The 27,367-nt window shown below is 40.5% G+C and overlaps 2 protein-coding genes across 2 annotated transcripts; one reads left to right on the forward strand and one right to left on the reverse strand.

Moving 5' to 3' along the window:
• The first annotated feature begins 1,318 nt into the window (after positions 1-1,318).
• On the forward strand, positions 1,319-6,760 carry nme2a (NME/NM23 nucleoside diphosphate kinase 2a). The gene is made up of 5 exons (XM_083994482.1): positions 1,319-1,405; positions 4,052-4,184; positions 5,836-5,937; positions 6,083-6,195; positions 6,301-6,760. Exons 2-5 carry the CDS (start codon positions 4,056-4,058, stop codon positions 6,413-6,415), a joined length of 459 nt encoding a protein of 152 aa, XP_083850608.1. The 5' UTR covers positions 1,319-1,405; positions 4,052-4,055; the 3' UTR covers positions 6,416-6,760.
• Positions 6,761-9,822: 3,062 nt separating this feature from the next.
• On the reverse strand, positions 9,823-27,133 carry mbtd1 (mbt domain containing 1). Its single transcript, XM_083994473.1, has 17 exons — positions 26,983-27,133; positions 25,554-25,758; positions 25,271-25,404; positions 25,067-25,181; positions 24,889-24,971; positions 24,681-24,798; positions 23,997-24,131; positions 23,806-23,894; positions 22,686-22,920; positions 20,674-20,729; positions 20,201-20,305; positions 19,941-20,088; positions 19,671-19,753; positions 18,690-18,924; positions 17,079-17,150; positions 16,055-16,210; positions 9,823-14,504 (listed from the first exon to the last, which is right to left on the reverse strand). The coding sequence occupies exons 1-17, from the start codon at positions 27,001-27,003 to the stop codon at positions 14,386-14,388; spliced, it is 2,109 nt and encodes a 702-aa protein (XP_083850599.1). The 5' UTR covers positions 27,004-27,133; the 3' UTR covers positions 9,823-14,385.
• Between the last annotated feature and the right edge of the window lie 234 nt (positions 27,134-27,367).

Genomic DNA, 27,367 nt, shown 5'->3' on the forward strand with positions numbered 1-27,367 from the left:
AGGATCCAAGCAACACATGATGCAAAAATCATGAGATTTATCCAAACATCATTGTTGAGTTGTTATCTTATTTATATATTTCCTGTTGTTGCTCTCCATCTTAGTTTACCTGTGAATTACTTATTTTGTGTTTAATTATGCTTACTGACAATTTACTGAGGTTCATTCATTCATCATAGATATATCAGTGTAAAGTATCAAACAGCTGCAGCTCATTCAGAACGCTGCAGCTCGAGTTTTAACCAGAACAAAGAGATCAGATCACATCACCCCAGTTCTTAAGACCTTATATTGGCTCCCAGTCAGCTACAGAATAGATTTTAAAGTTCTGCTACTGGTTTACAAAACACTAAATGGTTTAGGTCCAGAATACATGAATGACATGTTAGTAGAGTATAAACCCAGTAGAGCTCTGAGATCTACTGACTCAGGTCAGATAGTGGAGCTCAGAGTTCAGACCAGACATGGTGAAGCAGCATTTAGCTGTGATGCTGCACACAAGTGGAACAAACTACCAGCAGAACTGAGATCAGCCCCAACTGTAAACACTTTTAAATCCAGGTTAAAAACATTTCTCTTTTCATGTGCTTATAGCTGAGAACTTAAAACTTTATCTTTTTTTCTTTTCTTTTACTTTTATTTGCTCTTGCTTTTAACTCTGTTTTTAGTGTTTTGTTTGTTTTTATTCTGTCTTATGCTTCTTTTTTAAAAATGTTTTGTCTTTAAAATAAAGCACATTGAGTTGCCTTGGTATGAAATGCGCTATATAAATAAAGATGCCTTGCCTTGCCTTGCCTAAAAACAAGAAGAAACTAAATCCTGCATAGGATTTATGATTCAATAAAGAAAGTTTAAAAATTAAATTAAAGATAGGCCTATCACAAAATAAAAATCTGCATCAAAATAACACAAAACACATAGGCTCAAGTGTTACTTGGTTCTGTTTTTAGAATTTTTTGTTTGTGTTGGATATGTTTATCTCTCCTTGAAAATCAATATCATGATAGGCTAATAATAATATGTGGTTATAAAATATGACAAAAGTCTGAACCAGAAAACAGAGTTTAAAAAGGAAGAGTGCCTGAGTAGGCTATACAAAGGTTGTATCACAAATTATAAGAACACAAAGAAAAGAAAAGAAAAGAAAAGAAAAGAAAAGAAAAGACTTCCTCAAAATGATTTGAAGTCTCTGTTAAAGTCTATGGTTAAAGTCCACATCTGTTCCCGCCTCACGTAATTCTTGACTTGTCATGTGACTGTTCGCAAACACTCTCTACTTTTGGCCCTGGTGGCTCGCCGTCCTCCTGTCTCCGCCCTCGCAGATAAAACGCGGCTGCGCACCCTCCTCTGGTCTTCTTCCACGTTAACCAGAGCAACCACTACGACCCACCTCAACCCTAGCAAGGTAAATGGTACTCACTTTTCTGAAACGTTGTTTTTTATCACCCGCGTTTGCAGAAATTCACACTCTCCTCTTTCATCCACGACTGTTTGAAGTAAGCCTTCATTTATAGTAATTATTACCCTGCCGTCGCTGTATTTTCATGGAGCTTCAGTGTAACTTGGTTTTAACCACAGTTAAACTAATGGGCGGGACACTAATTAAGCCTTTGTTGATAAGTAGACGTTGTTCAGCTGCGGTGTGGGAGCAGGGAGTCTGTCCCCACGCCGCCGCCGCCCCGACGTGTTGCCCAGGACGAGACTGTTCCGCAGCCCCGGGAACAAAAGACCATGTGGCTGTCAGTGCAGGCCCGGGCCTGCTCCGACACTTCCCACAGCACCTCTCTGCTCCGCGCCATTAATTAATTAGGCGTTTCCTCGCGGGGCCGTAATGAAGTGTCTCCAGGGAGCGAGAACAGCTGAGCCCGACGTCTGCTCAGGCTCAACACCGACGGTCAAGTGCAGCCGCCCGCCCGCCCGGCCGGCTAGCCGGCACACACACAAACCAAACGCCATTTCCACCAACCAGCAGACACTGTGCTCAAGTCAAGTGCATCTGCGCCCTCTTTACGTCGCCGACGTGTAGCCTACGTGTCTTTGAGGAGGCCGTGGAGGCTGCTTGCAGTTTCCTCAGCACGGTGCAGACCTGGCAGATGATCTCCGGTGTTTCACTGACTATACAGATGTTTCCATTCATCATATCACACAGCTGCATCAGCTTTGCTACACAGGGCAGTTTGCAGGACTGGTGTTCATAGCTTTAGTGTCTACTCTGCACATTATCACCACCTTTAACTAGTGACGAGCAGGGTCAGTGTATGCAGTTATTTCAATTGCAAGAGCTTTAACAGTGCAGTGGAGCATTTTATAGAAAATGTGAATTTGATAACCATGTGTGGAGTTTGAAAAGCCTTTTTTATTTTACATGACGTGTCTTCATCCAAACTTGGACTGTGGACACCTTCTGCAGTGCAAGGTCACTTGAGTTGGCTCAGCCTGGTGCCTGCAGCACAGGTCCTCTGCACTGTGTTGCAGTAGCAGGGAAATGGCAGATAACATGACTTGATTTCTGACAATGAAGGACTGGGTTGTTTAAAACACAGTCCATCTGTGTCTTTTTGTCTCGTTCCTGCTGTGTTGGGGTCAGTAGTTGTGTTATGTAATGTCTAGGTGTGGCCTCTGGTTAGACTCTTGAAGCATGCCGTTCTCTGAGGATTACACCCGTTATTAGACTGTAGGTCTCCGGGTTAATTTATTTTTATGTTGGCCTGGTGCCCGCTACTTTTTTATAATTCCTGAATTCACTGAGACACGAGCTGGAAATGAATCAAGCCACCAGTGACACCACCTCATTAAACTAACCTTGGCTCAGTGTCAATACAGTACAGTGGCACAGAATGACAGGCTCCCTTTTTTCCATATGTTGTTGCAGTGGGCTGTATTGACTTTTTTTCTAGGATTGCTCTATATTCTGCTTCCCAACCATGGAGTTGTCACATTATCAACTTTTTTTCACCAAACTCTTATTTAAATTCTTTGTTCTAATGGGCTTTATGCACAGCGCCACTACTTCCTGAAATAAGCCAGCTCGTTTATTTCCTGTCTTACATTATTGGACCAAATGATTAATCCAGGTGTGTCTGACCTCACAATAATGGTCAGGCACACCTGGATTAATCATCTTCCAATAATGTCCAATTAACCATTTATGTCAATTTACAAAACATCTACTTCCTGTTTGTGACCAAACTTTCCAAAACTCAGAATATTAAACCTGCATCAAAGTAGCAGTGTCTCAAATACCTAATGTATGTGACAAGTTGACAACACTTTTCTTTGTTTTGGGGTTTTTTTGTGATAACTTTTTTTTATTGAATTTTTCCATTTCCAAAAAAACAGATGACAAAAGTACACGACAGGACATAAAACGAAGGAAACAAAAAGCAAAACAAACAAATACACACAGGAAAAACTGCAATTATAAGAAAGGCAGCAGAATCAATATAGATTTCAATATGTACAGACATCCAAATACAGATAAAATGTATCCACATGTATGGTCTGTGCAAACTTGGACGAGAGTAACATTGTCTTCCTTTGCACCAGGCATAACTTTATTGTTAAAGTAGGTGCATAATGGAATATTTGACCTATTATTTAAACTCTGAAGTTGCATTTGATTGAGAATCATTGAATATTTACATACTTAAAAAAAAAAACCAAAAAAAAATCCTTAGCAGCTTAGTGTGAGATCTTCAGCTTCTGGCACCTTATTGATGTCAAGTCAAGCTAAGAGTGTTGTGAGTCTCTGTCCCGTGCTGCTTTGCAGGGATATAAAGGTCTTTGCTTTGTGGGCGGAGCCGTCAGTCAGAGTCGCTGCAGTGCACCTCAGGTAGCTGCAGCGTCAGCTCCACACCGAGCCGGGCTGCGACGTCTATGCATTCTCTTTGCAATGGGGTCGGGGCCCTCGGCATCAGCGCCCTCGGCAGCCGGCCCCTCCGCTGACGGTGCCAAACCCCAACCTGTGGCGTGAGTGGCTCCCTCTTGATCTTTCTCCTCCTGCAGATTTCACTCATTTAGTTTTGTGTTTCTCCTTTTTTTTTGTTTTCAGAGTCATGGCTGAGCTTAAGGAACGCACCTTCATCGCCATCAAGCCCGACGGCGTGCAGAGGGGCATCATCGGCGACATCATCAAGAGGTTCGAGGCCAAAGGCTTCAAGCTGGTCGGCATGAAGATGCTCCATGTAAGTAAAGTGCTGCTTTATCATATCAGTAGTAGGCATAGTGGCCAAAGGGTTTAAAATGAGCAGCTTTCATCTTGGTTATTTATATGTGGATCCTGTGAGTGTGCGAGTGACCGTTAAGACCTCCGGTGAGCTGATTACCCTGCTTTGTCTATTCCTGACTGCCACCACAACCAATCGGCAGCACGCAGGATCCAGGTCTGCTGATCCTCTAACATCTGATCTGTGACAGAGCCACGCCGCTTAACTTTTTACCTGAGTGTGGGTCATTTATAAACCTGCATTATGCAAGAATTTCTGTAAAAATAACCCCGTAACCCCCGGCAACGGTGTCAAAACACATTTGCTTTTTACTGAAGTCAAGATTAAACCACAAATGAACAGTCAGGAAGTGTCTGAACCAGCAGAGGAAGTGGAAGTGATTTATTCTGCTGAAATGTTTTTAAAGATGAGTGAACGATGAGCATGAAGAGCCTCAGGTCCCAAGCTCGTAGTGGGTTCCTACACGGAAACTATTGTATGGAAATGTATTTATCTTAGTACTTACCTGGGTTTGGTCTTACCTGGGTTTTGTATGCACTATTGTACCTAGCTACAGTCTCCTAGAAATGATTTGGTGACATACTGGCATACAAATCAGAATAATGGAAACAAATGATTAATTGCATGATTTTATTTACATGATACACATCTATTTACTCAAATGTCACAAACTAATTTAAGTCTGGAAAAAGTATGGGACGTTTAAATTTCAAATGTGTAGGCACCCTGAGTGTGTGTATATATTGTTTCAGCAGTCGTTGATGTGTCCTTATTCCTGTGCAGCATCTGTTATCAAGATGTCTGCTTATTCAGCGTGTGACTTGGTGGGATGTGAACAGGATGTGGAGCTCAGGGGGAGAAGGAAGGCTCTCAATCAGGAAAGGCCTCATTGTCCCAAACAACGCAGAGCTGCAGAACTGATCTGATGCAGTGCCTTTTTTCTTTCTATATTCTGCCAACCAGGTCAACAGTTTTGTGTCAGAGCCTCTGGCTGACCTCCAGGCAGCTTAATAAGATCAGTATCTGTAGCAGACTGTTGAAGACAAACATACACCCAAGGATGCCTCAATCGGATCAATGGGCTCCATTCTCACAGGGTTTTAACAGCATCACCTAGCTGTTCTAAAGCCACGCCCCTCTTTGAATCGCTACACTGTAGTCTACAGCTGAACAGTGTGAAGACTGGTGAAGCTTCATCTGGTTCTGTAGCTTTGTAAGAGAACTAGGGCTGCAGCTAAACATTATTTTCATTATTGATTATTATGTCAATTATTTTAATGATTAATCAAATAGTTGTTTGGTTTGTGGACAAAACAAGACATTTGAGGATGTCTCTAGTGGTTTGGGAAACACTGACATTTAACATTTTATTGACCAAAGAGATACTGCGTTGTCATAAAGGAACAAAGAAACCAGAAATATTCACATTTTAAGAAGCAGAAATCAGAGAATTTTACTTTTTTTTAATGCATGAACTACCCAAACTGATTATTCAATTATCAAAATGGTGGATGATTATTAATTTAATCGATTAGAGCTGCAACAATTACTAGATTAATGCACAATAAAGAGAACATGTCTGAACGCTGCTGTCTCCTCTCTGCTGCAGGCCTCTGAAGACCTGCTCAAGCAGCACTACATCGACCTGAAGGACAGACCGTTCTTCCCCACCCTCATCGGCTACATGAGCTCTGGTCCAGTGGTTGCCATGGTAAGAGAACACACAACAGACTGTACGCCCCCTGCTTCCTGGCTGTGGCACAAATGAACGCCCACAGCAGGGAGAGCACATGAGTAGCTGCTGCTGCTGCTGGAAGGTTCTGGTTCAATCTCCTCTTTTACCCGTCGTCCTCCAGGTGTGGGAAGGCAAGGGCGTGGTGAAGACAGGCAGAGTGATGCTGGGTGAGACCAACCCCGCCGATTCCAAGCCCGGAACCATCAGAGGAGACTTCTGCATCGACGTTAGCAAGTGAGTTGAGCATTCAACAGCCCCACATGCAAACGGTGACTCAGAAGACTTGGGTTGTCTTGTCTTTTTTTTGTTTTAACACATTTCTTGTCTTTCTGTCCACAGGAACATCATCCACGGCAGCGACTCGGTGGACAGCGCCAACACCGAGATCTCCCTGTGGTTCAAAGATGGCGAGCTGGCCAGCTACACTAGCTGTGCCTTCAGCTGGCTCTACTGAGCCGCCTCGGGTGCTGCAGCTGTTCCAGTGCCGGTTGGAGACCACTCAAACTTTTTGCCTCAGACTTCCCATTTCTCTGCCCGTAGCCTAGAGGGGAGAAGAGCCAACGTCTGGCGCTTCACGCCCCATGACTCGTCACATTCCTGCCCCCCAACTCATCAACATACTGTACTGGGACTTGGTCTCTGAAGGTCCATGTCTAGTCCGTATCCATTCCTGAGCTCGTACCATTAGAAACATTCCTGTCATCCCTTTGGTGTACAGTTAATGACTAGAAACTTGTCTTTGACTGTTTTTTGTTTAATGGTGATCTGCTTTCCAATAAAATGCACACAATACAACTCACTGGTCAGATTCAAGCCTCACTTTATTTTTCCTGTGTGTGGTCTTTAGCATTTAGAATTTGAATATAAACCACCAGCTGCAACAGGTTGACTGAACAGGACTCCTGTGGTGTTGGTACAGACAGAAAGGTGTCTACAAGACATTTTAAACACTCCAATGAACACATTTGTAGGTGTATGGTTTGGGTAACTCAGTTCTGTCAGGACAGTGGCTGAGCCACATGTTTGAGTGTGTGTTTTTTGTTTTCTTTTATAGTGGTTGAATTTACATGTTGCAACCATGGAATATTTTAACATGGTATGATATAAATTTGCACACTGATTCTTATTTATGTGGAGCTCAGGGAGAGGAAGACTACTGGCTGGAATCAAAGCTTTTAATTTTATGAGCAACCTTTGGACAAAGCACAGGTTCCCGCTGGGTCAGATAACCACAGACTGACCACAACAAACACACTAACTGATAAGTTATTTGTTAAACCTTCCTCAGACTTGTGGTTTTGAACAGTGAGGAGCCATCTGAAGCAGAAGAAGCTGTTCACCTGCAACCAATCACATCACAACTCTACTACATAACAGTCTCTCTATAAAAAAAAAAAACCCTAATGTGATAAGTGTAATATTGTTATTTATATTGGGTAAATTACTATAAAATGAATGTTTAAGACCAGAAACTTCTTCTCTGAAGACACACACAACACATTCCTACATGTTCCAGGTCACATTAACCTGTGGGGATTAGTTATCATGTTGTAATAAACAGTACATACAGTGGCAAGAAAAAGTATGTGAACCCTTTGGAATGACCTTTTCTGTAATAATAGGTCATAAAATGTGATCCAATTATAGACAAACACAATGTGCTTAAAGCTAATACCACACAAACAATTCATGTCTTTATCGAACACATCCATTGAACAGTCACACTGCTGGTGGAAAAAGTAAGGGAACCCTTAGGACATGACTCCAAAAAAAAAAAGAGGATCCTATTGATCCTACAAAACAATGCACATCTTTGGCATATAGTATATAGGAAAAAAACTGCTAAATGATTAAATCATCCACAATAACATAACATATGATACACACATAATATAAAAGGCATCAGGGCTCAATAAAAATACAAAACATTTATGCAGCAATGTGTATAAATTGACTCAACAATCAGATCATCTTGGAGAAAGACCATTGGATTTAACTCTACACTGCATCATCCAGATGATACAACCTCTGGAGATAACCTACACAGAAAATATTCAACCAGGATCACAGAAAAATATGAAGTGATACATCAATAATTAGTACCACAGGAGCTTAACAGCTTAAGAAGTGTGATGCAGGAAGCCTAGTTTGTCTGTAAAAAGTTAAAAATCCAAAACAGATTCATATAGCTGAGTTTTTTTTTTCTGCTGAAGGTCATCTCACAACTCCTCAGGTTTGCCTCATCAAACCCTGCACGAAACTTTAAAGTTTTTCCTAAAACGCAGCTGGCAACGATCTAATGATGTCATGTTTTTACAGTATCAGTCACAGGGAACATTACTGCAGAACAAGGAGTTAAGTAGTTTAGTAGTTTTACTCTAATAAAATAATTCAATCTGAGTGCTTCATCTACCACTGAAGATAAGGCAGGACTTATCTTAACATAGACTTTGATCAGCATTATGATGGTAGGGTAATGCAGTTTATTAAGAAAGTTACGCAAACTTGATTGATTCATAAACAGACTTCTGGTTTAACAGTAAAACCTAAAAGACCGATTTGTATGTCCATAATTTACACACTTAATTCACACATAATTTTCTGAGAATAAAGTGTAAAGAATAAAAAATGTGTCTAGATGTAATAGCTAACACTGCCGTGTCTGATTGTATGGTCCTTTACATGTCTTTGGAGGAATCAAGGTCTGAATCTCAGACAGAGGGAGCCAACAGTGTTTGAAGTCATAAGCCTTTTTATTCAGTGTAAAAGTCAGATCTTACAAAAATCACCAGATAAACTTTCACAGCCATGCGAAAAAACAGTTTGCAACGCTTGTAAACAAAGAAGCCATCCATTACAACCAATATTATGATCCAAACATTTGGCTTTATTTACAAAGTCTATCAAAGCTTGATCACAGCACAAATTTACCATATGAAAGGAAACTAGTATACACTATCAAAAAGATGTACAAACTTTAAACTGCAATCTAATAATGTACCTCAAGGGTCAGTGTTAATATCAATAGATTTATAACTATTAACATAGATTTTTTTGTTTTTTATTTGTATCCAAAATAAATTTTGCACCATAACCCTCTCAATTCACAAGTATTTTCAGACAATAGTAATTCCAATACATTAAGTCATTTTTATCAAATATATATAGCACCACGATATAATGGTTTAATATAATTAGGGGGGGACTATCACATACAAAAGACCCGTGTTAGTATCCAAGGAAAAAAACAAAAACAAGTCCAACTCCAGCTCGCCATGGCTGCCCACATCTGGCAGAAACAGGTCAGGTACAGGAAGAAGAGTCGGTATGGAAGCTCATCACCGCCACAGGAACTCACAACTGAATTAATGCCAGGTAAAAAATGTAATGACTCATGGTTGGTCAAAAATGAGATTGCAAGTTTAGTAATTGTAATATTTCTTAATGGCTCAAATCCAAACTGAAAAAAAACAACAACTCTAGATTGTAAATCAAAATTAGCTTTCACTTGATTAGTGAGTTTTAAATTGGAAATTGTAGGTAAAATGTTTCAATATATTCCATCAGAAAAATTGATTCAAGCTAAAATTATGATAGTAACAACAATAATTGGTGAAATTATGAATATTCTGATGTTAAATTGTGATCCTGAGTCATTTTTTTCTACTTTGTGTCTCATAATCCTGCTTCATCACTCCTAACGTCTTGGCGGAAATGAGCTTCCACACCTTCCTGTTGGCAGCGGAGGAGGGGGGGAAAACACAGACAGACTGAAGACCAACCAATGACGCTCACAACGAAACAAAGAAAAAACAAGCTCAGCACAACAACGGTACGACGCGCTCTGTTGTACATGCATTCAGTTGATCAGTGCACCCAATCCCAAATCAAACCCCACCCAACATCGCTTTCATCTTCCAGCTACTGATGACCAAACACTTCAAATACACAGGTACCCATGGATAGAGGTCAAACGTGTTCCTTTTAGAGATTTGGGGATCAAAGGAAGTTTTTATAATATCTACAAGGAAAAGTGAGAAACAGAAGATCCAAAACAGTACTGATTGTGCATTTGATTATTCAGGGAGAATCTGGGGAAGGGTAGCAGCAGTTAGTCCATAGAACAGTCTTTTTTTAAATGTTTGTACTAAGCTAGAAATGCAGTTTTGTCAAGAAGTACTTACATACTTGACCCTGCTCGGTGGAAAACAACTCCTACGACAGATCCTAACTTGAAACTCGCCCGCTTCAAATGATTGTGAGACAATGTCTTTTATTGCTCATTTGGTCTTAAGACGCTCGGGCGTTTTCAGTCCGATCTTCGTTTTCGATCTGATCACGAGACAAATTAAAGTAGAAATCGGTAAGAAATTAATTTCACGTCCCGGTAAGAAATCAAAGGAAAAAAACGAGAGGCTACATAAAGCAGATTGAATTTTAAAAAAAAAAGGCGACAAATACCCATGTGATGTCTGTCATCACTCAAATGTAGAACCAAACATGAAGACTGCAACGAAACATGGAGAAAAACACATGAAATGGTAATTGAGATAAGACCTTTGTTTTTTCAATAGTTTCATTAGAAGCCAATGAGCGCCATAATGATCAGAATCTTAGGAACAACCAAAACACTTATTGAGAAATTCAACCACTAATCAATGTATATCATTCCAATTTAAAATGTTGTTTTTGTCACAAATTAAGAAACAAAATTACAGTGTCATATATAGTCATTTTTTTATTTGTTTAATTCTAGATTTCTGTCTGATTCCAATCTGATTTAAATTAATCAAACTAATAAATCTAGATGAAATACAACTTTTGTATTTGTGTGATCTGCACCAATGGTCAGTTTCAGTTGTTTACAATGTTCCAGTCGTCATGGCACTTCTTGGCTTCCACAGCAACAGATGAACGTAGTGAAGACACTTTGAGCTTTTCTAACCCAGCTGATTCACACCTGTAGTCACGACCTTTACAACCGAAAAAGAAAAACAAACTTCCTGAGAATTGAATCATGAACCTTACTGGTAGGAAGAGAAATTATGGATCTTTTTTTATTATTATTATTGTCACTGAGAAGTTTTTAAAATCTGCTCTTTGTTTGAATATCGCCTTTGGCCATACAGTGAGTTTTCCGTATATGGACCCTTATTCTCTAAAAAGCACAGTTATACAATACCCTTTTGTTAAATTATCTCATCTGTTAATTATATTAATGTAGTGATGATAGCATCTGTGGGTGCCATACATTTTTATTCAACATAGCAAAATAATATCGGATCTATGACTATTGCATATTTCTCAAATTAGAAGACTACCTCGTGTGCTGTGATAAAATTCTTCCATGTTTGGTGTCTAGTCTTCAAGTGGATCATATTTTAGGTAATCATTTTTTTATTTGCATATGCTAACACACTGCCACAGTCTATTTCACACACTGAACGTGGCTTGCATCAGGAGGTAGTAGATAAACAGCTGCAAAAAATCTAGCTCTTAAGAAGAATGAAAGAGAAGGAGTCTTGTCATCTCCACGGCCGAGCATGGATCACCGACTAATCAGGATTTTGTTACTCCATACCATCATAGTCATGAATATATATATTTATATATGTATGTACAGAATCTATGTATCTATGCCACTGTAGATCCTGTCATCAGAAGTGAATGCTGCCCTCAGAGACTATTGACAAAGCAGTGCATTTGTTTTTGTTTTTTTCATATATCATTATTAATGACAAACCTGTTATTCTGTGGCTCAGGTGAATCATACACTAGCTTGCATACATATGGCTCTGACATGAGAACAACCTAAGCAATAATAATAGAAAAACAAACCAAGAAAAGACTAATGTTTTGCATATTACCCTAATATAATATCCGACTTTCCCCATCCGGACAAACAAGATTGCTTGCTGATGTGACGGCTGTTCTCCTAACATGAGCCCCACCCTCACGTTTTCAACGACAGACACCGAGGTTTGATGCTACAAATACTGTGTATGGAGTCAGGAGTGTGCCCTGCTGTAAGCGTTTAATCATATCTAGATCATTTTCGAAAAACCACACACTGATACAAAAAACCTAATTATAAAATACATTTAAGTTTTCTAATTATTATTTTTTTGTACTTCCTTTGGATTTCTCTTTTTTATTGTTTTTGCTTCTTCTATGTGTGTTTGTGGGTTGGTATGGTTAAAAATTGGCATCTAATTTCAATATTCAATCATTGATTTAGAAATATTACATCCCAATTGCTAATGCTTTTTTTTTCCTGTTTGTTTTCATGGAATTATGTAACAAATTGAATTTTGCTAATTGTTTTTGCCAACCGATTATAATTAATCATTATTCTGGTGGCATGCCCCTGACTCCATATAATTGAGGAGCTCCAGGTGGAACTCTTGAGCGTAAGTCGTCCACAGACGTGGACCAGAAACACCTGTTTATCTGTCGTGAGAAACTCTGCTGTAGTGCAACCGTCGACAGTGAGAGACAACATGCATCTGCCAGCGCCCACAGCGTTCTAACGTTCTGCTGGGTACTGAGCCGTCTGCCTCAGATAAGACTGAGGTTCCTCCCTGTCAGTAGCTACATCCAAACTGTAAAGGTCAAAGTACTTATTGTAGAGTTGGACAGTGGGAATAGCCCTATCATACCAGTAAGGTTTCTCTTTTATACAACATACCCTGCTGCTCGCTTACAGTCAAACTATGCCAAGTTGTTAGTATGTCTTTAAAAATCAAGGTGATTTCTTTTTAAATGAAAGAGGAAAAAAAAAACATTTTTCAATCTCCACAGCTTCATTATTTCTGTTCAACAAGACCGTTGGAAATTTAAAATGACAAATGACACATTCTGCAAGGGTTTTTGTCTTGCTAAATGTTTGCTACAGCAGTTCCTAATACATTGTTAGGGGTACAGAGGGATTTCTGTTACTGTGATAGGTCCCTAAAGCTCCACATTAAGCCATCGAAGCTGCCTGACGTTAGATGAGATTGTTTGACTTAAGATCGTACTGCCTTGTGTAGTCTATTGTTTATCAGATGGACTGTGTAGGTTAAGTTGTGTTGACAGCTCAGAATGTGGACATAAAACTGGTTATAATAGAAAACAGATTTCCCCCACAGTACCCACTTTAATGTAGCTTGAGGATATTTAACATCTAGAGACTGTACATTTTTCATTAAAGCCCAATGGAATGTGCAAGATGATTTCTGTATGTGTTATCTAATGAAGACCTGACCTGTTGTTACTGGAGCTTCACAGAGAGGAGAGGGGAAACCATACTGAGATGTTGTGGCTTCTTAAACTCACAGTTTGTGACTTATAAGAGCTGAAATTATTGATCTTTAATCATATTTTGCTTGCGTAATGTTTGAATCAGAAATAAATGCAGCTGTGGGAATCTTCTTGCCGATATTGGAAGGAGCACAACATCTGTAATGCTGAGCAGCATAGTACTAGGATCTCTCTTCAAACCACAATCCTTGATCTATACTCTGTAATTCTATTTTGAATAGGTCTTCACATACTATATAAATATAATCACCTCTGTAAAACAATGCACATCACGTTTCCCACACAGCCACCAAAAATGTAAATGTGAAAATAAGTACATAAAGACAGAAAACAACTCATCATTGTTACAAAAAAAAAAAGAAAGAAAAAAAAAAAGCTTCAAGTACTTTGAACAAAGAAAAAGTCCACCTGGCATTATGAAAATAATCCAAATATACACAACTCTGCTCCTCTTTCTGCCAGCCTCTCTCATCTCAGGCCGTTCAGTGGGTGACTCTTGATGTATGCATGTGTGTGTGTGAGAGTGTGTGTGTGTTTGTGTGTGAAAAAGACCTGGCTCAATAAATGGTTCTCACAGTTTCTACAGGTCTCTGTGCGTGGCCCAGATTGTGGCAAAGGCAGGACGGGCTTATGTTGACCTCCCCCTCCCCCAATTTCTGTGGAAAAAGGGTTGTGTGTTTTTGTTTTGTTTTTTTTAAACCATCCAAGTATGACCGGTCTGCTCGGATGGTTCCGACAGGAGAAGAGAGAGAGAGCCGATGCGGTTGCGTCACCCCGAGGTTGGTGTGAAAGATAAAATGCCCAAATATCCGTGACCCGGGGGTGCGACCTCCGACCTCTTAAAATCAGGTGGGTGTTAACAAGCACACACAGCTACAAGGTTAGAAGACCGTCCAGAGGAATGTTCCTTTCAGGATTTTCACCGCCCCCCTTCTCCTCTTCATCACCAGCTCCTGTGCTGAGAAGGCCCGTGGTGTTGGTCTGCGAGTGTAAATTTGAGGCTAGTTCGTCCCTCGGCGTTCCCGACCCTTTTGCTGAGGTTTTTATTTCCAGAGGTGTGTCCAGTCCCGCTCTTTTTTTCGTCCTGCTCTTTTTTTTTTCTCCCCCTCGACCGTGGCGACCTCAGGGCTCCTGTTTGATGTAGTAGCTGCCCGAGCCGTTGCTCTCCTGGTCGGAGATGCCCTGTGAGAAGGTAAACTCGTCCACCTCCGCCGTCTCCTCCTTCATCCGCAGGAGAGACTCTACAGACGGGACAGAGACAGATAAGAGAGAGAGAACAGCAGCGCGGATGAGCCACTCGTGTTCATGCATTTTGGAGTCAAAAAACAGAGTGAGCCCTTTTGTTGTCAGTCCCGGGGCGTTAATGTTAATGTTAACTCCACATGCATGACAAGCATCGGGAGGGCTACTGTACTTTCAAAGAAACATGTCAGATGAAAACAAACATGCCTTCTGATTGCTACAAAGTGGAGACGATTCACTAGTCATGGCAAAACTAACTCCTGCAAATAGGGATGTCACGATTACTTGTTTTCACAATTAATCGCGGTATTAAACGCCACAATTATTTAATCGTAAAGGCTCCTAAATATCGTCTTTCGAAAACAAAGTTAGGAACAACCGCGTGTGTGACTTTGTTTACGTTCTGTGCCAGTTGCAGACAGAGATGTGAGCGAGTGGTAAAGTTTAGCAGAGGAAGACTGATTCCCTCTGAACAAACGTATTAACCGGTGACGGCTCGCCAGCCTGTCAGAGATGATACATTAAAATATGACATGAATTATCACTTGTGGGATAAGCACCCGGCTTTGTACGCCAAAATAAAAAAGGTATAATACACAGTAACTGGGTTAAATTATGTTGATGTCAACGTAACACTGAATTAGTAGGAATTTAAATGTTAGCGCGTCATATGTAGGAAAAAAAAAACACACTTAGTTATTTAGGTATGTGTATGCATTAATTAATTAGAGTTTTTCCTCAGTCGATGTGAGGGTCTAAGGGCAGAGGATGTTGTTATGATGCCATGTGAAACCCTTTGAGACAAACTGTAAAAATGGGCTATACAAATAAAATTGCCTTGCCTAATTACTTGAATATTTCAAACATTTGCCCTCAGATTAATAATTAGTCATACATTAATATACACTCTTATGTATTGTGTAATATTTTTTTTATATAATTAGTAATATAATTAGATTTTGACTATTTGATTTTACACATTCACAGCGCTGTAAAACTATCTTAGAATAGAATAGAAAATACTTTATTAATCCCTCGGAGGGAAATTCAGATCGTCCAGCAGCTGATATGATTAAAATGATATAAAAAGTAAACGTGTAAACGTTTATTTAATGTATAGTAATAGTAATAATCTAGATTATTTCTCTGCGGGACTAGATAAGCTTTTGCTTCTCCCGCTTTCCCTTTCGGCCATGTGTTGTATTACTCGAACTAAGATGAAGTGTGATGATGATGATTTAAATTGACATGCCCGAAATAAACAAATTGATTGATTGATTGATAATCGCACCAAGAAAATCTATAATCGTGACATCCCTACCTGCAAATTACATGAGCAGTATCAGGAGGAGATATTCATGTGAGAACAATGACAATGGACGTGTGCAGACAGAGTTGAGTTGACAGTAGAACATGCAGCATCAGCAGCATCCAGCTCCACAGCGAGGCCCGCCACAGGACTCCTCTGTCTCGGGTTAAAGAACGTCCTCTGGGAGCCTCAGAGGGCTCAGTGTTGTGCTGGTTTTGGATCTTTTTAGTGCAACGTTACCTGATTTGTGGGTTTGGTGGAGGTGGGTTCGGGGCCGGGGCCGAGTGGGCCCCTGCGCAGGGTAAGGGGGCGGACTCTGCTCTTCGTCCCCAGAGAAGCTGCTCCTCCTCCTGCCTGCCTGACTGAAGGGCCGTCGACCAACCGGAATCTTCCTCTCTAAACACCAAGCCAGACTCAGGTAAGCTACCAGGGGCTTATTACACACAGACAGGGGTTCAATTCATCTGGAGTGTGGTCTCAATGTTCAGATTGTGAATTAGGAAGGAAAGTCAAAAAGGTTAGAGTTAAGTTGGAATTTTTTTTCTTCTTTTTCAAACTTCAATTTCACCTCAAACAGTTGACAGTGGATATGCCCATCTGAATAAGCCCCTGGTCAGCTGTACTCACACTGCTCGACCCCAGTAAGCAGATGCACCAAGAGCACAGCTACAGAAACTGTGGAATGTATGGAAGACTGTGGCGGCCAATATTTACAATACATTATTAAATAATTGAATTGGAATGATGTATGACAAAATTAAAACCCAAAGTGTTCGAAGAATTTCAAACACATAACATATAATATCACACATCATGTGCATTTAGTTTTAATATTGACAACCAAAGACTTCCATATAAAAAACTGCCTTCGATGGTGTTCAGCACACAGTGTACAATTAAGATTTAGCATCTGCTTTTGTCATCTAAAACTCTGGAGCTATAAAGGGTGCGACACCAGGCCTTTCCCTCTCAAAACACCTCAAGTGTCTCAAACACTCTGAGTCCCAAGTGTGTTCATAACTATCCCACTCAGAAGGGAGTCACTGCTTTCATCTTTTCAAGCATCCGGCAATGAGACTCAAGTGGTCCAGTGAAAAATATCCCTGACACACCGAACAAGTGGCCAACGACAGAGCAGCAGAGTTTCCACCACAAGTGTAGCCAGTGACGGTGAGAGAGAGAGAGAGAGAGAGAGACAGGAAAAGGAGAAGGCGAAGGAAGGAGTGGAGAGGAGGCGATCAACACAGCAGGAAGGTTTACTCACTTTTCTTTTGGCCTTTGTACTGCTGCGCCTTCTTCTTCTGCTTGGGCACAGACTGAGGCATGTCTCTGTTGCCTGAAACACAGCCATAAGACAGGATACTATGGGATACTAGTGAACAGTGAGGTATAGAGAAGTTTAAAAGCGATGTGCAAGACAACAAATTGTACCATATAAAGAGCACAGGACTTGTATAAAAGGATCTTTACAAAGTAGGTCAGTCAATTTCACTCTTATTGCACAACACTCATTTAATCATAAAGTGTACCTGATAACAGATAATCAGGATTTCATAATGTCAATAACTCATTTTTAATAACACCTTGGCCTTGTGTAGATCACATAAAAAAGTAATCATCCTATGAGTTTCACTTTCACTTTTAACAGAGTTTATTCGGTATCAGTAGATATCCTTAGCTGAGGTATCAGACTGATAAAGGTTAAAATGACATTGTAATTACAATGTTTGCAGTACAGGTTGGAAGTGGCAAAAACAATCCTATTCAATATCAGGAAAAAAAGTCAAGAAGAAAATGTGTGATGTAAAAGAACACTGTTAGTGTGAGTGGATCTGAAGTTACACACACAGACTGTCATCCTGCATTTGTGTGGGATCACATTCTGCTGAGTGACAGTACATCATTCAGCACTTTAATGGTTCTTAAGTGTATATCTATGTCCCCTGGTATAACAAGGAGCTCTTATAGAGAGGACAGGGCTGTAAGATGGAAAATCAAATGCATCATTCAGTATGAGTAATGACTATCAGGGAGCGTCAAAGTGCCTGTACTGCCATATCATGGATAGATCACGGTAACACACCTTTTAATGGACTCACTCACTGAAATGCCGAAGTACACAGTGTCTTATAACTCACTACTTACAGTTCTAACTATATTTGTCTTGGTTACTTTTTCTCCCAATCCTGAGCTGAGGCTTTTAATAAAGCAGTTTACTTGTAGTTGAATTCATGCTAAAACAAAAAAACATTTATCTTTATGCATTAATCATATTTACCTACTTATCTTAAACTATTATGTATGTGTGGTATGCATGTGTGTTTATGTATGGATAAATGTGTGTTTTATTACATTATATTTTATTTTTAATATTTAATTAACTAATTTATTTATTTATTTAATCAATTTACTTTACTCTTACTATTTAATTCCTATTTTAATTTTCCCCCATTTTTTCTTCTTTTTTTCTTTATTTATTAATATTACTACTATTTTAATTTGTTATTTATTCATTTAACTATTCATTTTAATTGTAACTTATATCGCTATACGGCCTGTCACTCACTTATAATATGAAGCCATATATCAGGAAATGTTCTGTAAAATGACTAAAATGTTTAAATAAAAAGTTCTAAAAAAAAAATAAATACAGAAATGTCCTACAACAAAATGCAGCTACTTTTCAAGTGGTCTTGGTCAAGTTAGGGCAACCACACCAGAGCCTCATTTAATCAAAACAGGTTAGGTGTGAAAGCAGCTGTACATTATGTTCATGTAATGTCTGTAACTGAAATGTTAAGTAGACATGGTGGCCTCGTGGTGTCAGTGGAGGATGCGTCAGTGTCTGTGGAGCTGAACCGGATCTTGTTCTTACTCTGTGAAGCGGGCGGTTGGAGCTGGTAGCCTGTCAGCTGACACCAGCCCACGGGGTAGAGGTCAGGCGACTCGCAGTCCACCCACTGGTCGTATTCGTCCTCCCAGCCGTCAAAGTGGATCCTCAGTAGCCGGTGCACAATCCTCGTCACCGTGGCGACACACACCAGCCGCGGCTCCATCAGGTCAACGGCCTCCAGCTTCATGCCTTGTCGGAAACCGTGATTGGGAACCTCCTAAAGATGTGAGGTAGTAAAAAAAATAAAAATACAGTCAATGAAGCACTGAAGAATCCTTAATCACAAGTTATTTACGGTAAAATTTGGTGTATAAATTGCACTTTCCCCTGCCTATTTTGTTTACACCTGGCATTAACATGCGTTTTAGACCGTGTTTGACCACTTGAAAGTACAGGTGTAAACGCACCGAAGACGCATTGAGGACGGCTTGTGATCCGATCGGCTAAACCACCGCCGGAGATAGTCAGGGACGCATTGTGACCACGTTAAACACGAGTGTAAACGCTAATGCCTCCTGTAGTCGCATAGAACCACATGGGCGGAATAGTGTTTCCCATTAGGTTAACAAGACTCGTTAGGGTCCACCAAATAATATTTTTAAAGGTTTTTTCAACAGCATTTCACCATCTCTCATCTCTGTCAGTCGGGCCCTCCTCACAGGTCGTGCTGGAACGCTGAATGCACTGTACCGCGCTAAATTTACATTGTTCAAATGACCTTGCGATCTCTTTTGTTTTTTTAAATAACAAGAAAGAGCAACACTGCAGCACAGAAACTTCATGTTGTGGACTTGTGGAATAACTTGTATAATGTTTCTATTAACAAATAGCAATAGAAAACCTTGTTTTCCCAGTTTGAGACCCTCAAAAATATAACGATAGTGACTTATTTGCCAGTGCGATTTATATTCTGAATTTTACGGAACATCAAAATATGGTGAGGAAGCCATCATAAAAACTCACCTTGTTGAATAGCTTGACAGGAGCAGCAATTGATCCTGTTTCTCTGAGGTAGTCAAACCATTTAAATGGTAGTTTTGTGTACCCTGGGGAAAGTTAGCATTGAGACCAGAACATTAATAAACCATACACATACACAGGAGATTCTGTAAAGACTGCTTCTAACCAAAAACTCCACCTGGAAATTTATAGTATTTTACAACACGGAGGCCCTGCTGTGTTGTTAATGGGAGCCAGTGCCTATTTTAATTTGTGGAGATATGAGTATGGTACCTCTAGGGGGTGTAAGTTCAATGTTGTTGATTTCACAGAATCCGACAGGATAGATGGAAGGGGAGGTGCCGTGGTAGCAGAACCAGTCTGATCCGTCCACTGCCTCTGAACCGTCGATCCCAATCATGAGGTACCCATCTGCCAACACCTGAGCAGCACAGAACAGATGGGGTCAGACTGGAGTAGCTGAATAATGGGTCGTTTTCAAACAACAACAGATCCTTCTTGAACTTAACAGGCAGCCTCCGGTTCACACTGACCTTTCTTACAGTGGCTACACATATAGCTGAGAGGTTGAGGGGGTCAATGGCTTCTATCTTCATCCCTTCTCTGAACCAGTCCCCACTCTGGTCCACATCTTTCACCTGAGAAACAGACACACAGAACAGACTTCAAACGCCAAATTTTCGATATTCTAGTGTTTCCACATCAACCAAAATTAAGTAATAGCTGATAAACCATCACCAAAGACAAAGTCTAGAAATAGATGGAAGGATTGCCTTCACTATAAATTTAGCTATATTTAATTTCAACATTAGCGTTTAAGTTTCACAATAAGAATATTTTTAATTGCTTTTAATATTGAGATCTTTATGTCCCTTATTTGCTACCATACCTCAAAGCCTTACCTGCATCTGAGAATAAAAATCAAATGGCAGCTACAATAACAATCAGTTCAATCCACAGCTGTAGGGACAGAAATAGAGAAAGTAAGTGTTATATTGTGTGTTACCTTCTGGAAGAGCTGAGGAGGAGCATCAACTTGCCCGTCCATTCTCTTTGTAATATCTGGGGAAAAAAAATATTGACGGATCAAAACTACTTATCATGCCAGAGATATTACAGCAATATACGCAAAAAAAAGTTCCATGTGCAGTGAATTATTATTAAGGAAGGATAAACCACTGACAGTTGGAGCTGAGGTTGAGCTGGGCTTCAGGGTACATAGATTGCTTAAGAAAAGAAAGTCATTATTTGATTCTCTCAGAGCATGAAGTCATTTTCATGAACAGATACAGCAGCATTTCATCAGGTCATGCGCACGGCAGACAACATCTGGCTTTTAAACCAGTCAAAGAACTAGTGGATTACTTTAAAATGATGCTGTCATTAGGTCTCCCCTGTTTATCTGTGACAGTGTACCCTCTAGGCACAGCACTGATGTGCAGTCGTCATGTAAGTACAGCATCAGTTCCCCCGCTCCTTTTACATACCAATGATTTTGGCCAGTTTTTAAAAAGAATTCCTCCAGCTTTATGGAAGGATTATGGAATGGAATTTATGGAATATTAAAATAACGGTCAAGTAATACGTCCATATTCTACATTTTTATCATGTCAAATCATTTGTTTGAAAAGAGTTGAGCTTTTTCCACATCTAGAGTTTGTTTAAAACATCAAACCAGCAGTGATGGTGATTTGTATCTGCCATTTATATGGAAGAGGTCTGTCAATCTGAGGAGTAAAAAGGTGACCATGCCATTTATATGGAAGAGGTCTGTCAATCTGAGGAGTAAAAAGGTGACCATGCCATTTATATGGAAGAGGTCTGTCAATCTGAGGAGTAAAAAGGTGACCATGCCATTTATATGGAAGAGGTCTGTCAATCTGAGGAGTAAAAAGGTGACCATGCCATTTATATGGAAGAGGTCTGTCAATATGAGGAGTAAAAAGGTGACCATGCAAGTGAATGAAATCATAATAATTATATCAATAATATAATCATGTATGATCATAGGGTTTTAAAAGAAAGCAAGTCAGAGATACAGAAGATAGTTAATTTGTCACAATTAACAGTTGGGTGCTTTGTAAAATAAACAAAATCAGACAGATCCCATGGTAAAGAATCTGACAGAGGAGGTAGAGAATTGTAGATTAAAAGAAAATCAATTGCAGAGAAGAAAATTCATTGTGAATGATGCAGCTACCCTATTTTTGCAAACACTTTTATTTTCAACACATGCTGTAAACCAATGAATGGTTGGTTTCACGGAAAGATCAATAAAAGCTGTTGCAGAAAAAAAGAAAAAGCTTTACAGCAAGCCGAGAAAGATCTAGTCAAAAAAAATCAAGAGCCCAACCTCAAAAGATTCAGCACAAGATGCAAAGCTCAACAACACCAGGTTGCAGTTTGCAAAAACATACAAGATGAGGCCTGCAGAGGTCTGGAACAAAGCTGAAGGTATGAAACAAAAACCTATCTCTATCAAAATCAGAAAGTGTGGGGAGAGAAACAAAATGGAGCAGCTCCATAATGTACGACCTCATCTGTCAAACATGGCGGCTGCGTTTGGGCTTGGGCTTGTGCATCTGCCAATGGAGCTGGCTCGCTGACATTTACTGATGATTTCACTGCTGATGGAGGCAACGGGATTTTTTCCACAAAACATTAAATATGATGCCCTTGTGTGTGTCCGTACCAGTTCCACTTTTCACACTTCTCCTGTGTGAAGTGTTGATCCAGGAGGAGCTATATTGATATTTTGAAGAACCACAAATCACCTTATTTCACACCTCTACTCTCAGGCTTCTCTCTGGAGCTCTGGTACCGACTGTTTTTTACTGTGGGGTAATAACAGGACTGGACAATGGGTCCAGGTGGGTGTGGCTTGGGTCGAGGCTGAGCGCCGTGACATCACAAAGTTACAGAAGTAACGTAGATCAATTATTTTCAAATGCAATGTATATACCTGTATCTACATTTGATTTATTTGTCTTTGTTAGGGCCGTCACATGCACCACTCACCGGATCGTTTGAAGCGGTGTCCGATGCTGCGCGACCAGCCTATATTATGGATCAGAGGGCTGTACATGTGGCACCAGAAGTCGTCCGACCCGTCCTGGCTCTCCTCATAGACCAGCCTGAGGCGACCTCCGATCACCTGCTCCACCAGAGCCACCCGCGTCCTGCACAGGTAGTTCTTGTCCACCACCTCTACCCGCATCAGCTTCTTAAAGGGGAACTGCATGTTCTCATGTACCTACGGTGAAATATTACACATGGATGTGACAACGGCAAACCCAGGAAACGTTGTGGCTTCTTTTTTTTTTGTGTGAGAGTGAGATAGACAGGAAAGGGGAAGGCAGAGAGAGGGGGAATGACATGCAGGAAAGGTCCGCCCGACGCGGGATACGAACCGGGGACACGTTGTGGCTTCTGACAGGAGTTTCACAGTGACAACGAATGAACTGAGGTATGGTGTTTGTTTCCAGTGTTGGGGAGACTTAAAGGGATAGTTCAACATTTTGGCAAATTGCCATAATCCATATAGTATTAGAAGTAGGTTCTTTGCCTTTAATTGTCGGTGCAAGCAGAGCCGCGAGCTGCTCAGAGCTACGCTACGGAGGCTCATGGAATTTCTTGGTTTCCCTCATCAAACTCATCAAATACACAATCCAACAACTCCAAAACGCTCTTGTGGACAAGTTGTGACCTGCACATTCACCACACTATGAGATAATAACGGAACGTTATGAGACAGAGTTGTTTTAGAGGTAAATTCATACAAAATTGCTGATGCGCGTACCCATCAGGGGCAGTTTTTTGGCAAGCAGTCTCCACATTTGCCTCAAAACAACTCTCTTTAAACTCCATGTAGTTGAACTACATAGCTTAGCTACAATTTGCTGTAACCCAACATGTCTATGGTGAACCTATGGTATGTTGATCAAAAATGTCAGCTTTTTTTCTTTAAAAAAAATAAAACTGAGTTGAGGCATATTTCTGTTGGCATGTTAATTTTTTGTAGGCCATTATATTTTGTTTCATATACACCACATTCTTATTTTCTTTTATAACACTGAGTTAAATTAGTATAATGAGTATAAGCAGTTGCTAAAGCTACTACACTGTTTGTTTCTCTCACCTTGGCATTAAAGTCAGGTGGCAGTGTTTTAGCTCCAGTGAGACGCTTTACAAGAAAGGCTTTCCAGTTTGTATATTTATGCTGTATGCCTGTAGGGAGAGACGACAAAGATAACAGCAACAATTATTATAAATCAATCTAGGAATAACAGGATAAGACTGTAAAAAAAAAAAAAGCAATCCAAGGCTCACTTTTTGGAGGTACGAGGGGTTTCCCACTTGACGCACACCATCCTACTGGGTGCACCTCGGGGATGCAGAGATTACACCAGAAGTCCTTACTGGTGTCGTTGTCAAAACCCTCATACCTCAGGAGAGCCTTGAACCCTGCAGGGCGTTTAAGACACTGGTGAGTTTCAATTCCTCAAACTGGAAACATTTCATTGTCTCTGCCAGACTTTCACAACACATTAAGTGGTGGGTGTGATGAGAATGAATATCTGTGGTTCAACTTTTAAGCCAACATGAACACAAGGCCTTAAGAGTAATGGAGAGTTTGCGTGTCTAAAATTTAAACCATCTACCCTAAGGGTGAAAGATCCAAAACAAGCAAAGATGTGGATCCTAAGATGATATTTTTTTTCTTTGTCAGTGGCATAAAATAAATCAAAAGGCAACATATTCATGTACTGTATTTGTGTGTAGTTTTACCTTGCAAATGGTAACCTTCACATTTTTAACTGGGGTTTGCGCTTTAGACACAGGAATACTACTAGTAGTATGAACACTATCACAGCTTGTGGCATATCATGCTTGAAAAATATGTGTGGGTGGGTGGAGTAGCTGATATGGCTGGAATAAGCATCACAGTATTAACAGTTATTCAGAGGAATGAGCATTAAAAAAAAAAACCTGAACTTGTAGAAATGGTCTCACCTGCTAGCTTAACGATTTCTGCGATCCAGTATACTTTAGTGGAGAGGTTGGTATCGGAGTTGAGCACTTCAATCCTAACACCTTCCTCTATGTCTCCCCAGCATAACCCCATCGGGACCTAAAGCACAGAGGAAGCAGCCAAGTTATACGTTAAGGAAGCAACAGCTCGATTCTAAAGATTCGAATAACTTTTTGTTTTTTTACTTACGTGCTTGAAACAGCTGACTGGAGCTCCGACTGTGTTATTGCTACAGATATACCGACCCCAATCGAAGCTCTCTGCAGGGACCACTGTCGGAAACAAGAGCAGTGTAAAGCTGGAGAGTGTCTAAACACGGCTGCACTGTTACCCCACTGACCATCACCACTGCCCTTTGGTAACGTACCAGCTTTTGATTTCGCCTGGTTCTGTTGACTTGCTTGGTACTGGGCGTAAGCTGCCAATTTTGCCATAAGAGGTTGTTTCTGTAAGACTTTAGCCTTTTTCGTTGGTGGTTTGCCCTTTTAAAATTAAAGCAAAAATCAACATTTGTGTAATTTTATATTTTATCTTGACTGTATCTGCTAGAGCAGGATTGTGTTGCATTTACCTGGAGTCTTGCCAAGATGCTAGCTTTTTTGGAATTTGACGAATAGCTCCTTGAACATGAGACACTGCAGAAGCGCTTGGTCTTGGAGTAAAAAGCATCTCGTACACCGACCATCCCACACATCTCACAGGTGGCTGTGAAGAAAAGTCCACAGCGTCAGCAGAGTCTATTAAAATCATCACGACTAATACATGGTGGCAAACTCTTCTCACAGAGGATTATATCCCAGACATCCACAAAAACTATAAATTCCAAACATTTTTTCCATGCACTGCCAACTGACCCATTCCGGCCTTCCCGTCGGGGTAGGTGTAGACTTGACCATTGTTCTTGATGATGGGTAGGCTGGCGGGGATGGAGGGCACCACTTCATCCTCACTGTCCTCTGAGCTGGAGCTGCTGGTTGACTCCTCACTGCAGCTGTCGTAGCCGTCAAACATCCCGAACGAATCTCTCCGCTTACGCTCTGAACGCGGTGTGCGTTCAGCCTTGGGGCATTGAGAGAATGACAACTGAATGAACTGATTGCTCTCAACTCTGAACGCAATTAACACGGTCACTTCACTGACAATATCACATTCTGGAGTAATTGTCTACAAAATAGGAGGCTACAGTCCTCGCTGCAGCCGGCCCCGGTTCGAATCCTGAATCTGGTGACCCTTTGCTGCATGTCATTCCCCCTCTCTCTGCCTCCCCATTTCCTGTCTCTCTCAACTCTACTATCAATTAAAGGCAAAAGCCCCAAACAATATACTTAAAAAAAAAAAAAAGAAAGAAAGAAAAAGAAGTCAAAGAAACACCTTAAAATATCTCATAGTGTCTGAGGCGCAAAGTTACTATTTGGAAAACATACGATTGCATTTGTGAATCAGGTACCAGTGTTATTTTAATATTAATTTTGTTTTAAAATACTATTTCAACAGCTGCATGTAAAATCAACATGAATTAAATAATGTATTTATTTTGAGTTAATCAAGCAGTTAATCATTGACATTTAGTGGTCACAACATCCTCATGAGCACAATTCTAGTAATATATTATGTATCTTTAAATAGTTATCTGCTGTAGAATCTGACCTGAGAAGCTGGCTGTGGAAGCCAGGTCGAAATTACTTTAAAAATTGTTACGAAAGCCCAAAGTTAATCAAACTGCAGCCGCGAAGCGCACAGAATGCGGAACAGTGCTGAAATATTCACTGTTGTCACAACCTGTTTACTTCCTCCTTTGAGCATCACAGGTGACATGCTAACTGGCTACGCTAACAATTTACGTTTAGCCAGCAAGGATGCCGGGAGAAAAAACAATGCACCGGTCAACAAAGACATTCTCGGCAAAGTCTAAGATATGCAAAAGAGAAAAGCTAACTAATGTATAAGCTAAAATACGGGGCGGCCTTATTGGAAAATAGCTCCCGAAGCTAACTAGCATTAGCACGGAGAGCTAGCGGAAACCCGTTTTTCCAGTTTAAATTCACAAAAGCGAGCCACGCTTTGAATTTGCGCTGCACGCTTACACCTACACACATGCAGACAAAAAATAAGTGTATGTTGGTTTTATTCTTACTGTTTTTTGGAAAGCCTTGTAATATTTAACGCTGGCTGCACCACTTGCTAGCTACGATAAACAGATAACAACAAAGGAGGAGCGCTAGCCTCAGCAAATCCTCTGTAGTCGGGAGGCTCAGGGCCCTAAAATGGTTCAAATTCACTCACCAGATCCCTTGTGTCTTCCATCAGCCCTTCATATAGATAACGTGCTGGTTAACTGTGCTACCAATGCAAATAAAAACCCATGAGCAGAGTACAATTTTGGCTTTGAAATAGCAACGATTTAAATGAATACTACTAAAGCAGGGGCATCAACAAATTACTCTGTCGCTTCTGCGCATGTGCGAGTGTAACCTACATTCGTGTGATTGGTCAATCCGGAATGGAGGTCACCCACCGATACAGAAACAAAACAGTGGACTCCGCTGTGGGAATGAATGAATGGCCTCTTCTGTTTCAAGTGTAAAATAGAAAATATCGGAATACAACTCCTCCACACCGCCCACTGTGTCAAACCGACACCAATAAACGAAGGGAACCTTCATTGTTT

This window comes from Trachurus trachurus (assembly GCF_905171665.1).
Source record: "Trachurus trachurus genome assembly, chromosome: 19".
NCBI classification, from domain to species: Eukaryota; Metazoa; Chordata; class Actinopteri; order Carangiformes; family Carangidae; genus Trachurus; species Trachurus trachurus.

Bases quoted from the DNA above. Each gene is read 5' to 3' on its own strand.
- nme2a (XM_083994482.1), top strand. From the start codon at position 4,056: ATGGCTGAGCTTAAGGAACGCACCTTCATCGCCATCAAGCCCGACGGC. The intron at 4,185-5,835 runs GTAAGTAAAGTG...TCTCTGCTGCAG, and splicing joins TCGGCATGAAGATGCTCCAT to GCCTCTGAAGACCTGCTCAA. The intron at 5,938-6,082 runs GTAAGAGAACAC...GTCGTCCTCCAG, and splicing joins CTGGTCCAGTGGTTGCCATG to GTGTGGGAAGGCAAGGGCGT.
- mbtd1 (XM_083994473.1), bottom strand. From the start codon at position 27,003: ATGGAAGACACAAGGGATCTG. The intron at 24,799-24,888 runs GTAAGTAAAAAA...TCTGTGCTTTAG, and splicing joins CAGTCAGCTGTTTCAAGCAC to GTCCCGATGGGGTTATGCTG. The intron at 24,132-24,680 runs GTGAGACCATTT...AACGCCCTGCAG, and splicing joins AGAAATCGTTAAGCTAGCAG to GGTTCAAGGCTCTCCTGAGG.